The 13,725-nt window shown below is 52.8% G+C and overlaps 6 protein-coding genes across 6 annotated transcripts; 4 read left to right on the forward strand and 2 right to left on the reverse strand.

Moving 5' to 3' along the window:
- Positions 1 to 245: 245 nt before the first annotated feature.
- VTN49DRAFT_571 (uncharacterized protein) lies at positions 246 to 1,350 on the reverse strand (the record flags this gene model as incomplete). The annotated part of the gene is made up of 2 exons (XM_069413797.1): positions 246 to 857; positions 925 to 1,350. The coding sequence occupies 2 exons, from the start codon at positions 1,348 to 1,350 to the stop codon at positions 246 to 248; spliced, it is 1,038 nt and encodes a 345-aa protein (XP_069271262.1).
- A 753-nt stretch (positions 1,351 to 2,103) lies between these two features.
- VTN49DRAFT_572 (uncharacterized protein) lies at positions 2,104 to 3,420 on the reverse strand (the record flags this gene model as incomplete). The annotated part of the gene is made up of 1 exon (XM_069413808.1): positions 2,104 to 3,420. The coding sequence occupies one exon, from the start codon at positions 3,418 to 3,420 to the stop codon at positions 2,104 to 2,106; it is 1,317 nt and encodes a 438-aa protein (XP_069271263.1).
- Positions 3,421 to 3,615: 195 nt separating this feature from the next.
- VTN49DRAFT_573 (uncharacterized protein) lies at positions 3,616 to 6,065 on the forward strand (the record flags this gene model as incomplete). The annotated part of the gene is made up of 3 exons (XM_069413819.1): positions 3,616 to 3,867; positions 3,927 to 5,141; positions 5,199 to 6,065. The coding sequence occupies 3 exons, from the start codon at positions 3,616 to 3,618 to the stop codon at positions 6,063 to 6,065; spliced, it is 2,334 nt and encodes a 777-aa protein (XP_069271264.1).
- Positions 6,066 to 6,909: 844 nt separating this feature from the next.
- VTN49DRAFT_574 (uncharacterized protein) lies at positions 6,910 to 7,735 on the forward strand (the record flags this gene model as incomplete). The annotated part of the gene is made up of 2 exons (XM_069413830.1): positions 6,910 to 6,986; positions 7,513 to 7,735. The coding sequence occupies 2 exons, from the start codon at positions 6,910 to 6,912 to the stop codon at positions 7,733 to 7,735; spliced, it is 300 nt and encodes a 99-aa protein (XP_069271265.1).
- Positions 7,736 to 8,170: 435 nt separating this feature from the next.
- VTN49DRAFT_575 (uncharacterized protein) lies at positions 8,171 to 8,699 on the forward strand (the record flags this gene model as incomplete). Its single annotated transcript, XM_069413841.1, has 2 exons — positions 8,171 to 8,308; positions 8,400 to 8,699. 2 exons carry the CDS (start codon positions 8,171 to 8,173, stop codon positions 8,697 to 8,699), a joined length of 438 nt encoding a protein of 145 aa, XP_069271266.1.
- A 2,240-nt stretch (positions 8,700 to 10,939) lies between these two features.
- On the forward strand, positions 10,940 to 13,357 carry VTN49DRAFT_576 (uncharacterized protein; the record flags this gene model as incomplete). The annotated part of the gene is made up of 5 exons (XM_069413852.1): positions 10,940 to 11,049; positions 11,117 to 11,842; positions 11,894 to 12,328; positions 12,378 to 13,266; positions 13,313 to 13,357. The coding sequence occupies 5 exons, from the start codon at positions 10,940 to 10,942 to the stop codon at positions 13,355 to 13,357; spliced, it is 2,205 nt and encodes a 734-aa protein (XP_069271267.1).
- Positions 13,358 to 13,725: the final 368 nt, after the last annotated feature.

Consider the following 13,725-nt stretch of genomic DNA (forward strand, 5'->3'; position numbering starts at 1 on the left):
GAAAAAGTCTTCCAAAACATCCCTCGGCCGCGTGTTCTAACAAGCTTCGCCTACGCTGCTCAGATGAACAGTTGATCTGGCCACGACATGTCCAGCCTGAAATGCACAGGAATGAATGCCCTTGGCTCCAAGGTCCATGTTAGTTCAATCGTTAAACTGTTGTCCACTATATTCCAGTCGTGTCTCATGTCTTCGTATCAAACAAGCATAAGCGATAGTAATCATATCACGTATAAAAAACTTCGTTACTTGCTAGCAGATTCGACCTGCTCTGCCCATGTCTCTTCAGTAGGCGATATTGAATCTCCATCGGCGATTGGCTGGCTCTGTTCCGGATCGCCCGGGGATGCGTCACCAGCTGCCTCCTCCTTCTGGCCCTCGTCGCTGACTTTAGGTGAGGCCTGCGCCTCGGCGCCGTCAACAGTAGAGGACCCTCTGTCTCCGTTGGCTTCGTTCTCCTGTTGCTTCTGCTCTGGAGGACTGGATGCATCCTCCACTGTCTCCGCCTTCTCTATCGTCTTATGACGGCGTGATGAGCCGGCAACTGCGCCATACATGCCTCGATGATACCGACCACCACCTCGACGACCGCGATGGGAATCCTCCCGCGTCCTCTTATCCGCGTCCCATTCCCGCTGCTTCTGCGCATTCAGCTTGCGCTGTCGATTGCGTTCTCGTTCCTCTTCCATGGCCTTGCGATTCAGCGATTCCTGTCGGCGCTTCTCCGCCGCAATCTTCTCTCTCTCTTGGAAGGAGGCCTCGTCTGCTTCCGCCCGCGCGTGGGCTGCGGCTACCTTGGCCGCATTGAGCTTGGCGGCGGCCATCCGCTCAGCAAGTTCTTCTTCGGTGAGTCGAGACTGCGAACCGCGACTTACCGTCAGCGACCTACATTCTCTGGATGCGGAAAATCTTACCACAACTTACCTTCCTAATACTGCCGCTCCCACTTCGATCGCCTAGAATGGCACGTACGCGCTGGGCTGCTGACTTGGCCTCCCTCCTCCCCTTCCTGCTTTCATCGGTTGCGGCGTCCCTTGGCGGGGTGGCACTATCTCTAGTTTCTGGCCTTTGTTCGGCATTGTCCGTTTCGGTCTCCTTTGCCGCAAGGGCAGCCGTCCCATCAGTCTCTCTTTCCGCGCTGGATTCTTCCTGCTTTGTTCGTTCTTCTGCATGTCTATGCGTTTCGCGATCGGCTGTGGTATCAGATCTAGCACCCAAATCCTCCGCCGGCGACTCGTCGGCATCCTGCTGTGTTCCACTGATGGGAACAATCTCATCATCGAATAGGCCGTCGGTTGGCCGAGTTTGTGAGAATTCTTCTAACCCTGTTGAACTGTAGACGTCGGCCATTTCGATGTCTTTAGAGTGATGGAATAGTTGACGATGCGAATCCACACGTTGAGAGTCTCGCTCCGTACGACTAAAATTTTCAGTAGTATCCTTGGTCCGGACTTTCCAATGCGGGGCCTAGTTAGGGGTCTCAGCAGCTGTGAATGCGGTCATATTCCCTGCGACTTCTTGTGAATGAGAAGAAACAGTGACAGCAGGCGTTGGAGAATGTTTGACAAAATCAGGAATTATACAACTGACTGCGCGAATGTGACGCGGCGCCAGGCAGCGCGCCAGCAGGGGATGTTGGCGCTTAGTGCGATGACCAATTCGCGTCTGTCCGGCTATCCCGAAGGGACATCGGATTGGTGCCAGCCTACCAGGCTAGTGAAAGCCGAGAGCCTGCGGCAAGGCTGATGGAAACGACTTGCGCATTCCCCATGCGATTTCCACAACTGCATGAATTTCGTATGAAGGACACTTGCGGTACGACGGGTATGACGTTCCTTGCGGGCCGCATGATGTGCTGCATTCCGTCCCTCTAACCGCCTATCAGAGCCCACAGTGGCGCCTAATGGCTGGGATAACGGAGGGGACGGCCCCTCTAGTCAAGTCCCTTGCGGGGGGTGGTCAGAGCCTAGAACAGGCACATTCAATGAGCCCTGATTGGTAGAAAGTATCCTATGCCAGTTGACTCCACCGCTCCCAATATTCCGGTCCTGACATTTAAAGGTGTTTTCAATCACTCTATATAAGGGTATCTCATTTCTATTTCTATTGACTCCCACTGGAATCCTTGCGTGCAGTCTTGCGCTGCTTCCCATTTAACGAGCCACCCATTTCTCGCTTCATCTCGAGCACCCGCTTGTACGGTGGTGCTGTCGGCGGTTGCACTGGATCCAGGCTAACGTATCCCTCCGGCAAGGCATAGGAGGCATCTGAGTCCCAAGACGACAGATCGCCACAGGCAATAAAGCGTGGGATCCAGCGAGACTCTTGCGGTGGCTTCTGGAATTGTTGCTCTTCAAGAGACAGCTGACTTAGAGCACGGACCTGGGTGGTGTGGTCAGGCGATGGATGAATGGTCTCAACCTCCAAGGGCACTTGGTCTATTGAGTCCTCATCGGCATTATCCTCTTCGTCGGGCACTTCGTGCCCCACTGAACCATCCTCGTTAATCTTGGGGGTAGCAGCTCCGCCAAAGAGAGGGTTTTTGAGAGCGTCATAAGTCCCATCGCGCACCTCAGCCGGCGGAATGAATCCTTCGCAGACAACAAATGCCTCTAAGCTGCTCGCGCGGCTACTCCGCGGCTTCGCAATAGAAACCTTCTCAAAGACAGTCCGCAGCTGAGCGTAGATGAGATCCACGTCTCTTCCACGGAAGATCTTGGCGACAAACTTCCCGCCCGGTCGGAGCACGCCAATAGCCAGGTTGAGGGCAGCGTAAAGTAGTTGGGATTGAATGTAGATATCCAGGTCGTGAAGGCCAGTGACGTCAGGAGCGCCGTCAGACAGGACAAGGTCCACGGGGTGAGGATGCCGTGGTGGGAAAGAGGACGGTGCTGGGGTTGAAGACTTCTGCTTCTCTGCTTGATCGTCATTATAATCTTCAGGATCTAAAGCGCGAAGAAGGAGTGGAATCGTAGATGGATGGGTAATATCTGCTTTCAGCGTAGTGACGCCTTCAAGCGGCGCCATGGGCTGCAGGTCGATCGCGACAATCTTGACATTCTTCCTCGGCTTGAGGATCTTGGATTCATCCACTTCCTCGTCGACCCTCGACTCCTCTCCCAGCGGTATCTGGCCCTTGTCCACACGCTCAAGGGCTTTCTTTTCCCGTCGCTGTTTCTCGAGCCACGCTCGTCGACCGAAGCTCTCACCCTTGATAAGTACGCGGCTCAGCACCTGACTCCAGCTACCCGGTGCTGCACACAAGTCGACTACTCGGGTCACGCTGTCCGGATCGTCATGCGCGAAGAGATCGAATTGCTCGTCGATCTGGATCAACTTGAATGCGGATCGGGCGCGCCAATTCTGCTCCTTGGCAAGCCGGTAGTATGCATCGCGTTTGTCTTTTGATGATTTTCCCATTTTTGCAGTTCAATCGGGATTATCGCATGGTTTTGCGTCGAGGTGCTGAATTTTAGATTTTTTGGTGGTTCACTGAAGCGATTGATTTCGGCGGGGAAAATCCGCGCCGATCAGATAAGATCAAAGCTTCGGCGAAAATCTATCAGATTAACGAACTTTTTTTTTTCGCCGTCACTCAAAAACCGATCCGCAACAATGGGTCAGAAACGGATAAGAGACGGTCGCGGGGGCAGCGCAAAGGCGCGGAAAAAGTTTCGAGCCGAGACGCCTGCAAATGATGTCAATAACGAGGCAGACGAAACGCAATTTCTTAATGTTGACGACCTCGACTGGAAGCAGGTTGAACTTCCAGACAAGCTAGAAGACGCGGGCGGGTTCTATGGTTTAGAAGAAATTGATGGAGTTGATATCGTGCGACAGCCCAACAGCGGCGTTGTCAAGTTCAAGGTTTGTACCCGCGCATCGAACAATAAGATCTTATGCTAAAGGAGGTTATCTCCGTTCAGGCAGCGAAAGGGAAGCCGTTGAAGTCGATTCTGAAGCAATCCACGACTACGGAATCACAGGATGATTACGAAGAGTGGTCTGGGTTCAGTGACGAGGACGATACCGAAGAGAAACAGCCAGAGCCTGAAGCGGAATCTGAACCGGAGCCTGTGTCAAAACCTGAATCAAAGTCGGCATTGAAGCCTGAGTCAAAACCCGCATCTAGGCCTGAATCGAAATCCAGCGAGCGGGGTGAAGATAAAGCAAAGAGCACACAAGCTGAGGAAAAACGGAAGGAAAGTAAAAAGAAGTCAAAGGAGGACGTTGATCCAAATATATCGTTTGCGGCGCTTGAGGATGAGGAGGAGACTGGTGTAGACGTGTCGGCGTGGGATCCTCTGGGCCTGTCGCCGGCGATTCAAACAGCTCTCTCCAAACTAGGGTTTTCGACTCCGACCACCATCCAGAGGAGCGCCATCCCGGAGATTCTCGCTGGCCATGACGTGATTGGCAAGGCATCGACCGGCTCTGGCAAGACCCTGGCTTTCGGCATCCCCATTCTGGAACACTACCTTACTGAGCGGGAGAACACGACCGAGGAGTGTGAAGTTGAACCTATTGCTCTGATCCTCTCTCCGACTAGGGAGCTGGCGCATCAGTTGGCAAAGCATATTGGGGACCTCAACACGCACACGCCAGGGGCAAATGCCAGGATCGCGCTTCTTACAGGGGGTCTCTCCATTCAGAAACAGCAACGTCTTCTAGCAGATGCGGACATCGTGATCGGTACGCCTGGTCGGGTCTGGGAGATTCTCAGCTCCGGCCACGGGCTGATCGCAAAGATGAAGAGGATCAAATTCCTTGTGGTTGACGAAGCCGATCGACTGCTCAGTGATGGGCATTTCAAAGAAGTGGAGGATATCTTGAATGCCCTGGATCAGGAAGTAGAAAATGACTTCCCCGAAGCCGAAGAGGAAGCATCGAGCGATGATGCCTCTTCGTCACAGCGACAGACGCTTGTGTTCTCTGCTACTTTCCATAAAGGATTGCAGCAGAAGCTTGCGGGCAAGGGGAAGTTCAAGTACAGCGATACGACGGAAAAAGAATCCATGGAATACTTGTTACAAAAGCTCAATTTCCGAGAAGACCACCCCAAGTTTATCGACACGAACCCGGTGTCGCAGATGGCCGAAGGGCTGAAGGAGGGAATTGTTGAATGCCCGGCCATGGAGAAGGTACGCACTCACGCATTGCCCCGTTCGGGAAGCCCGAGTCTGACCATGCATCCGCAGGATCTCTACCTCTACACGCTACTGCTCTACCATCCCAAGCATAGAACCCTACTTTTCACAAACTCCATCTCGTCAGTGCGCCGTCTGGTTCAGTTCTTGCAGAACCTCGGCCTCCCGGCGTTGGCGCTCCATTCCAACATGGAACAAAAAGCGCGACTGCGGTCGGTGGAGCGGTTTTCGAATCCTTCGTCCAATCCCAGCTCTATTCTCGTGGCGACCGATGTCGCCGCTCGAGGTTTGGACATCAAGGGCATCGACTTTGTCATCCACTACCACGTGCCTCGGACGGCCGATATGTATGTCCATCGGTCCGGGCGCACCGCACGGGCCGGAGCCCCGGGCAAGAGTGTTTTGCTTTGCGCGCCGAATGAGGTGGTCGGTGTCGCGCGGCTCATCGGCAAGGTCCATGCCGAATCGGGAACGCGGGGTGCGCGGCGCAACCCGCTGGAAACTTTGGAGCTCGATTCACGCATTCTTTCCCGCGTGCGGCCTCGCGTCCATCTTGCCAAACGCATTACTGAGGCCACCCTTGCGAAGGAAAAGGTATCTTCGGAGGAAAACTGGCTTCGTAACGCTGCGGAGGAATTGGGCGTGGATTACGACAGTGAAGAGTTTGCGCGAGAAAGTCGCAAACTCACCCGCGGACGAGGTGGGGGCAGAGCCATGAAAGAAAAGCAGGCGAGCAGCGTCAGCAAAGCGGAATTGGGCGCGATGCGTGCCGAACTGAAGCAGCTGCTTTCCCAGAAAATCACAGTCGGCATCAGCGAGCGGTATATCGCAGCCGGTCGGGTGGACGTCGATGCGCTGCTGGCCGGACGGGACAAGGATCAGGCGTTTATTGGGCTGGTGGATAAACTGGAGTTTTGATTGAATGAATTGAAATAGTGGACTCTGTGCATACTGTAATAATAAGAAGAAATGCAGATCGGCTCACGAAATGTCGTGTTTGCCAACTGTCCAAGTGCTTGAACATCCCTCGTATCTGGAACTGCGGTGCTGAACCAAGGATCGGTCGACTCAAATTAACGGGCGCGGATTATTGCCTTTCCAGCTACAGTTAAGAGTCATTTTAACTCCTGAATGACGTCGGATAAGGAATCCGAATGACCGGCAACGCAGCCTGTCGACCAGATCCCCCAGCGTTGCAGTGGAGTCCTATTTCGGCGCTGCGAAAACCTGGAATGCTCTGGCATTCACCTTCATCAAACACCGAACTTCGCCCGACATGAATGCAGGCACACGGGATTCCATGGTTGTCATTTGCGCACCGGTCCTGTTCCGGGAGCCTGGTTCTTTGGTCTCACGTTCTGATTTGTGCAAAATTCTCGACCGGCTCTTTGGCAGTTGGTCTCTGGCATGCGGCTGGTCCAAGCAAATGCAGGCCAAAAAAAAAGGGAAAAAATAAAGAAAAAAAAAATAACGACCGCCGGACCCATTCCAATCAACTTGGTTACCCAGACCTGCCCGTGATGATTGGCAGCTCGGTCCTCGGGCAGCCCACCAGACAAGCACCGCATGCAAGAACACGGCCCTGCTGCATCCCCGAGGAGCCTATCGCATTCTGCTTAGGCTGCTTAGCCAAATTCAGGGCGCCTTTTTTTCTGCAGGGTAGCACGAAGTTTTGTCGTGCATATCTTGGCTGTCAGGACGGCATGGCCGTAGCTCCATTCAACATGTTCTCGTGCCCGGAACCGTCGCGAGCCCTGGTCCAATGCGTCCATCGTCACGGGCTTGGCTCGACGGAAGTGTCCGGTCGCTCAACGGTGTTGGGTGGCAGATGCTCGCTGCGTACGCGTTTCGCCACCCGGTTTCACGGTCCATCCGCTGATGCAGCCACAATCTCCAGCCCTGGAGCCCTCCAAAATTTCTTCTGACAGGAGTATTTAAATTCTAGCGGTCCCTCGCGGAGAAATTCTCCCGCAGGCGATCCTTCTTACCCATCGTGTTCGTGGCCAGGGCAAATCTGGCCACCAGAGCGTACAGCTTCATACCCTGAAATGAATGAACTCAGTCATCGATTTTTTGGAGTGATTCCATTGATCCATGCGGGATTGACCTTCGAAACGCATTTTTTGTACGAAATGCGACGGCAAGGCATGGCAGCGACCCGGCGCCCTGGCTGATTTAAAAAATTTAACCTTCTTTGCTCAACCTGCGCTGCTGTTACGCTTCCCAGACTCAGCGACTTGAACTATACTGTACGTACCATCAGGGATTGAGAAAGTCCTTTTTTTTTGGTTTTGTTTTGAAATCCCCTTGTTGTGCGGGCGAGTTCCTAGAACCGTCGTGGGGAGTCTGAGGACTACCTAAGCAGAGGTCCCTTGCCCGCCGTCCTGCGTGAAGTTCTGCCTCAACTCCGGCCCGGTGAAAAGCTGAAATGCTACCAGAAAGGCCTGTCGGCAGGGATGGCCCATTGGCCGGGCCGCAGTGTCCTATCAAATTCCACAAATCGGCCGGATGATATCTCCGTGGCTGTTTTGGCATTCTACTCGCTCGTCACGGGCCAGATTGTCGATGTCAGACCGGGTCCCGTTTAGCATGGCCAAAAGGACACCTGCCCAGTGCCACTGGGGGGCTCCAGCGTGCCAGTGCTGAGGTTCTATTCGCCACATTTCGGCGATCAACCCATAATCCATAGTTTGTTTTCCGGCGGAAGCAAAATCTACGATTGAACGAGACGCTTGCCGTACAGCAATGCCTGCGCTTTACCTCGTGTCTGCTGCTAGCGGATGTGGACACGCTCTTGAAGAAGTGGTGCCGCCGCGGGCTTCTTTTTAAGTCTGCGATGCATTAGCATAATCTTTGGGAATTGCGGCTGTTACAGCGTCCAGATTTCATATTACAAAGCCCAGCCGACGGTTTTTAAATATCCTAAAAGGAAACACTCGATCAACTATTTGCGCTCTGGAGATCCTCCGCAGCCGAGTCCCACCATCGAGACCTCTCTAACAACATACGATCTGACGACCACCATGAACCCGGAAAGTAGCAGCTCACGATATCGGGTGATTCTTCCCCGCGGTTCGGTTGAGCCTACGACGCCTGCGGAGGAGGGAAAACCGAAACGTGCCACCACTGCGTGCAGAGAGTGTAAACGCCGCCGAACCAGGGTATGGAGCCTTTGATTTCGTCGTGCTTTAAATATGTTTTGATTCTTTCGGCATTCGTCGGTTTCGATATTCGACGCTGAGTTTCACCCAGTGTAGCAGTCAATATCCCTGTTCCGAATGCGCTGCCCACAACCGAGAATGTATCTTCGATGAGAACGCCGACAGACGCCGCAAGGTCTATACAAAAATGACCCAAAATCAACTAGAATACTATCGCGGCTTCCTAGAACGGCTGTTACAGTCGATTCGCGCAGCGGACCCTCAACAGTTGGAGACGCTGATCGGAGTCATTCGGCAAGAGAGCTCCTCCTACGACGATATTGCCGTTGTGGTCGGCGAGATCCTAGGTGACGGTGATAATCAAAGTGCGGCGATACCGGACTACACCTGACATTTGTAAGTTCTCTCCCTGATCTAGTGCCTGGTACGTGTTGACCGTTCAAAGACCACATGCAATCCATGAATAGAGCTCTTGCGGTGTGAACCTCGCTCTACGATTGTCGAAAACTCTTTAAGAAATTTTTTGGCAGGTTCCCGTCCAGCGGGGGGTGCGGGGGGAACCCGGAATATCTCGCTGGCCATCGATTTCAAAGCCAGCTACGGAGGAAGAGCTTTGGTTCGAGTCAGATCGAATAAGAACGTACATAGGTATCGATCATCATCATTGATTTCTCCCTTTGGTTGCCCCCCTCTTCATTCCTTTGATGCGTGTTTATGCCTTTCAGAGTGGCCCACATGGGTGATGTCATGGAACCATTGCAATGAGAAGATACAGAATCCTGTTTCTTTTTTTTTTTTGGTTCGTTTTGTTTTCCCATGTGAAGTCAAGAGGCGATCCTGATTTCCCGACCCCACGATTCCCTCCAAGCTGTCCACCCAACATGTTACCGTGATGACTATTTTAACAATCAACCAGATATCATGGTATCCCGATGTGACTTCTCCCCTGTATGATTTTCCCGTACATGACCCAAAAGAGTTAGCTGCAGAAGTTGTGCATTATCTATAAATCAAAGGGCAATGCCAGCCGTCCCATACATGGATACTCAGAATGGAAATGTTCGACATACCGACTGGGTCTGATGATCTGATCATTGATGATTTCCACGAAACACCAGTTCTAGTCGTTTCTTGAGATGCATGCACCACGCATATCCGAATACATGTTCGGGATAGTTCGGTGGTTTCGTCAAGTTCTGGACCAGGCGGGCAATGCACATTCATTGCAATTTGGACGGACAGCGAACGCGCGGCGCCAGAGGGGCCCGAGGCGCTACTGCAGAGCTCATACAGCAACTGAATCAAATGAGCACGGTTTCCAACCTGCCGAGCAAGTCCGACCGCGCTATAGGTATAAACAACTATACATAGGATATCCGACGCATTGCCCCTCGTCTGATTGTCTGCCGTCCAGTGGGGACGAGGAACTCCGCCTGTTCGCTGCGCAGACTCTGCTGGCCGGTAGGTAAAACATACCCCTCCATATAAAGAATGCAGCCACTGGGAGCTATGGCTTGTAATTGATCACCACCCCACGGGACGGGCGATGACCCTGGTACCCCCTACAATCAGCAAAGCATCGGATTAGGCGCAATGCACATCAAATCTTCCAATGATCGCGATATTTCTGGCCTTGGTGCTTGGCCAAGTGGTTCGCCATTACGTACTACTAAAGTCTATCTGATGGTTTATGGAGTAGTGCACACATGCCACTGTCGCCACCTTGCGCAATTGACATATTCTTTAACCTAGAACGGACCTCGGCACAGCAACTGACATTTTGACGCTTTGACGGAGAACCGCGGGGATTCCTCAAGCTAGATTGGAAGAAATGACAGGTGGCGCTCGATGCGCGAGGTATCTTTGATGGGTTATATGTCATGTTGCTCCTCGTGGGTGGTAAGAGATGCGATCCGATTCGATCATTTTTTTCATTTCAAACTCTGTTCGTCTCTGAATGCAGAGGAAGATGAGAGATCGCCTCCGACCAGCACATCCAGGAAGGCAAATCGCCAATTGAACCGACGAAGGTTGAGTTCGTCAGTCTGTGAAGTCCAACCTTATGATGTGTGTGGGATTGTTGTTCTGGGACAGCTGTCCAAGCACAAGGGACGCAGCCTTGTGCTCTTAGGATGGTAGGGTTAGGAGCCCGAGGACGGATCCCCGCTGATAACCCATGGCTAGCTACTCGTAAACTCCGTGGAGATCCATGTAGATACCCAACTCGTTACTACTGGCTTAGATACCAAGAGAGGGCACAATTTGAATTGGCAATTGATACATACCCAAAAACTCAGTACCTCGGTGACCCGGCAGGAAAATGGGAAATTGAAAGCGAAGAAGGGAACAACAGCACGCTCCAACTTGTGCCCCTCCTTTCTGAGCTTTTTCCCTATTTCGGCATGCACATTACGTAACTTATTAAGCTTAACGGACAAGTCACATGCCAAGAAACTGCCCGCTGATTAGTCAGCGCTCAACCACCAATGAGCGTCACGGGCCAAAAATGCCATCGGATTTTTCTCCGATCCCATAACCTAATCGAACAGACTTCCCGCATGTTGTGTTCATTGTTGTGATCGGTGCCAGCTAGCTGATGATCATTTTTGGCTACTTCAGCGGCCGGGACAAATGGACACAGGCCAGGAGAGAGGCCAGAAGCGCAAAGCTTCATCAGAGCTCCAGAGGAGAGATCCTGCCGAGCGTCGGAAGATAACCCGGGCATGTGATTCCTGCAAAGAGTATGTACTTAGGCAGTACCTATACTCTCTTGCAAACTTGGTGACTGAGGGGTCGTGTCCATATCAGAAAGAAGACACGTTGTACAGGGACACTTCCCTGTCAACGTTGCATAAAATTCGGTCGCTCGTGCGAATACACAGCTCTGTATACGAGGGGAACGCCGCCGTCTCCATTACCGGGTCCCGGTTTGCCTCCGCAGCCGTCCCCGGTGCGCCGTTCGCTGCTTGCAGAGGGACCAGGATCCGGCAGAACGTCCCAAGCGTCCTCGAGCGGGTCGATAGACCATCGCAGTTCCCGGTCTGTGGTGGTGCTCTCGCCGAAGAGCAACTCGCCGGAACCGGAAGCGACCGATCTGGAAGGAAACTATCTAGGTCCATCGTCCGGAATATCATTCTTAACCAGAGTTTGTAGACGCCTCAGGCAGGATGATGTCTCTACCAGGCCTGTCAGGGCCAACGTCCAGACGTCCGTGAACACGCCGGTGTTCCTGTTCGGAGACCGACCTTTCTCTGCAGAATCCAACTTATCTGATCTGAAACTCCCTCCGAGAGAGAGCATTCCCAAGCTTCTAGAAAATTACTTTGATTATTCGAATGTGACGTATCGCTTTCTCCACCGGCCTTGGGTGGTGTCCCTGATTGATACCGTCTATGAGAAGAACATCACGCCGTCCAATCCTCCACCCAGCAATTGGGCCGGCAAGGCCGGCGTCGTGTATATGGTCTTTGCAGTGAGCATACTGTATGAGGAGCGAAGAAATGGAAATGACAGGATTCATCCCGACAATGAGAGGTTCGCCTTTAGACACTCGTCCATAGAACTATGCACTGACTCCTGATATAGTGAGCGGTGGTACGCTGCCGCAAGACAAATGATGTCCATCGAAACAGGGCCACCTTCGTTGGAAACCATCCAGGTGCGATTAGGACTATGCTTGTTCTTGCTCTCGTCCTCTCGGGCCAACCAATGTTGGTACATGTTTGGCACGACGGTGCAGCTGGTCACAGCGCTGGGATTGCATCGAAGAAGTATCTCAAAGGCAGGCCGGGGCGGGCCAGCATACGTGGAGCAAGAATTGCGGAAGCGGATCTTCTGGAGCGTCTACACTCTGGACAAGTATCTCAGCATGATGTTCGGGCGGCCTAGGCTCTTGGACTATGAAGATATTGACCAGGATTTTCCGGACGAGGTCAACGATGATGAGATGCAGCTGGAACCGCCTCTGGAGCATTCAGAATCAAGAGACTGCATGATGATTGCATCGGTCCTACATTACAAGTGAGGGCTCGATTTTTTGTTACTTGGACCCCGCTGACAACATATGCAGGCTCAGCGTTATAATGGGTGAGATTTCCCGTCGGGTCTATCCCACGAGGACTGTCTCGTCAGTGGCTCCCTTCGAAGCGGCCATCGAGCTCGTCGAAGAGCTTCAACAATGGAAGAGGAGTGTGCACCCCATGTTCAGTAGTGTTCGAGCCTCTAGTTTGATCCCACCTCTTTGCCGACAAAGTCATGTGTTGCACCTGGCGTATTCACATGCCATGATCCACGCTACCAGACCGTTTCTGCTCAGCGACTTTACCGATCTCAGCCGACGGCCGCTGGTCCCTCACAGCCTCGTCGCCACCCATGTCCGGAACTGTATCGATGCAGCGCGAGATGCGCTACGTCGCATTGACGTGGTGTCCGGGAGAGGTTCCATGCTCACGTCATTCTGGTTCTTCCACTATGTTTGCTTTTGCGCCATCATCGTCGTATACATTTACACCATCCAGCAGCATCGATCCGCCGAAGGATCCTCGCCGGGAAGTACCCGAAGCGACCCAGACGAGGTGTATGAGCTGTTTCGTCTGGGGGAAAAGTGCCAGATGCACCTTGCCAAGGCGACCCAGGAGAACTGTCCGAGTCGACGGTACAGCATCATCCTGGAGGAGCTGCGCGTCGAAGTGCACCGACAGCTGGAAGGATCCACCGCACAATTGCCCTCGGATGCCGTACGACGTGCGCAACATGAGCTGCGACAACCACCTCGCGTGGCCGTTGGCAAACACACCAACGGATCGATTGATAATTACCAAACAGTTCCGTCGGCGTCGAATTCATACAGTGACTCTCTTGGCATGAGTAATCTCGGTCCTGCCGAACCAATCGGTGACGATCTCAGCTTCCTGGATAGCATGGACGGATCGGCTTGGTGGACCCAGCTGGATGCGTGGGTACGTAGACGGATCTCCCTTTTAAATACATGCTAACAACACCTAGGCATACTCGAGCATCAGCAACGAAGCCTCTACGATCAATTTTTAGTGTCCTGATGAATAACGAGTGACGTGTATATGCTTGACCATGTTAGTGACGCACGAATATATCAGATACTGTACATACAGCACTGGCACGAATACATATCCAAGTTCAACAGAAGAACGAATAGTGCCCGTACTGATTGTCAGCTAAACTGCTTTTACAGTACTTAGCGGAACCGACGTCTCGGAGCATCTCCGGCTCTCCGCATTCTTGGCGGGGAATCGGATATGTATCCGATCTTAGGGCATAGGCCTCGATATCCGCGACTAAATCCGGGGATCAAATCAACGATCAAGCTTAGCTCAAATGCACAATGCGACTGATGCTTATCCGGGGCGATCATGAACCGCGCCCTCTCCGCACTACAATAT

Source organism: Thermomyces lanuginosus (genome assembly GCF_041956635.1).
Source record: "Thermomyces lanuginosus strain ATCC 200065 unplaced genomic scaffold VTN49scaffold_17, whole genome shotgun sequence".
In the NCBI taxonomy this organism is placed as follows: Eukaryota; Fungi; Ascomycota; class Eurotiomycetes; order Eurotiales; family Trichocomaceae; genus Thermomyces; species Thermomyces lanuginosus.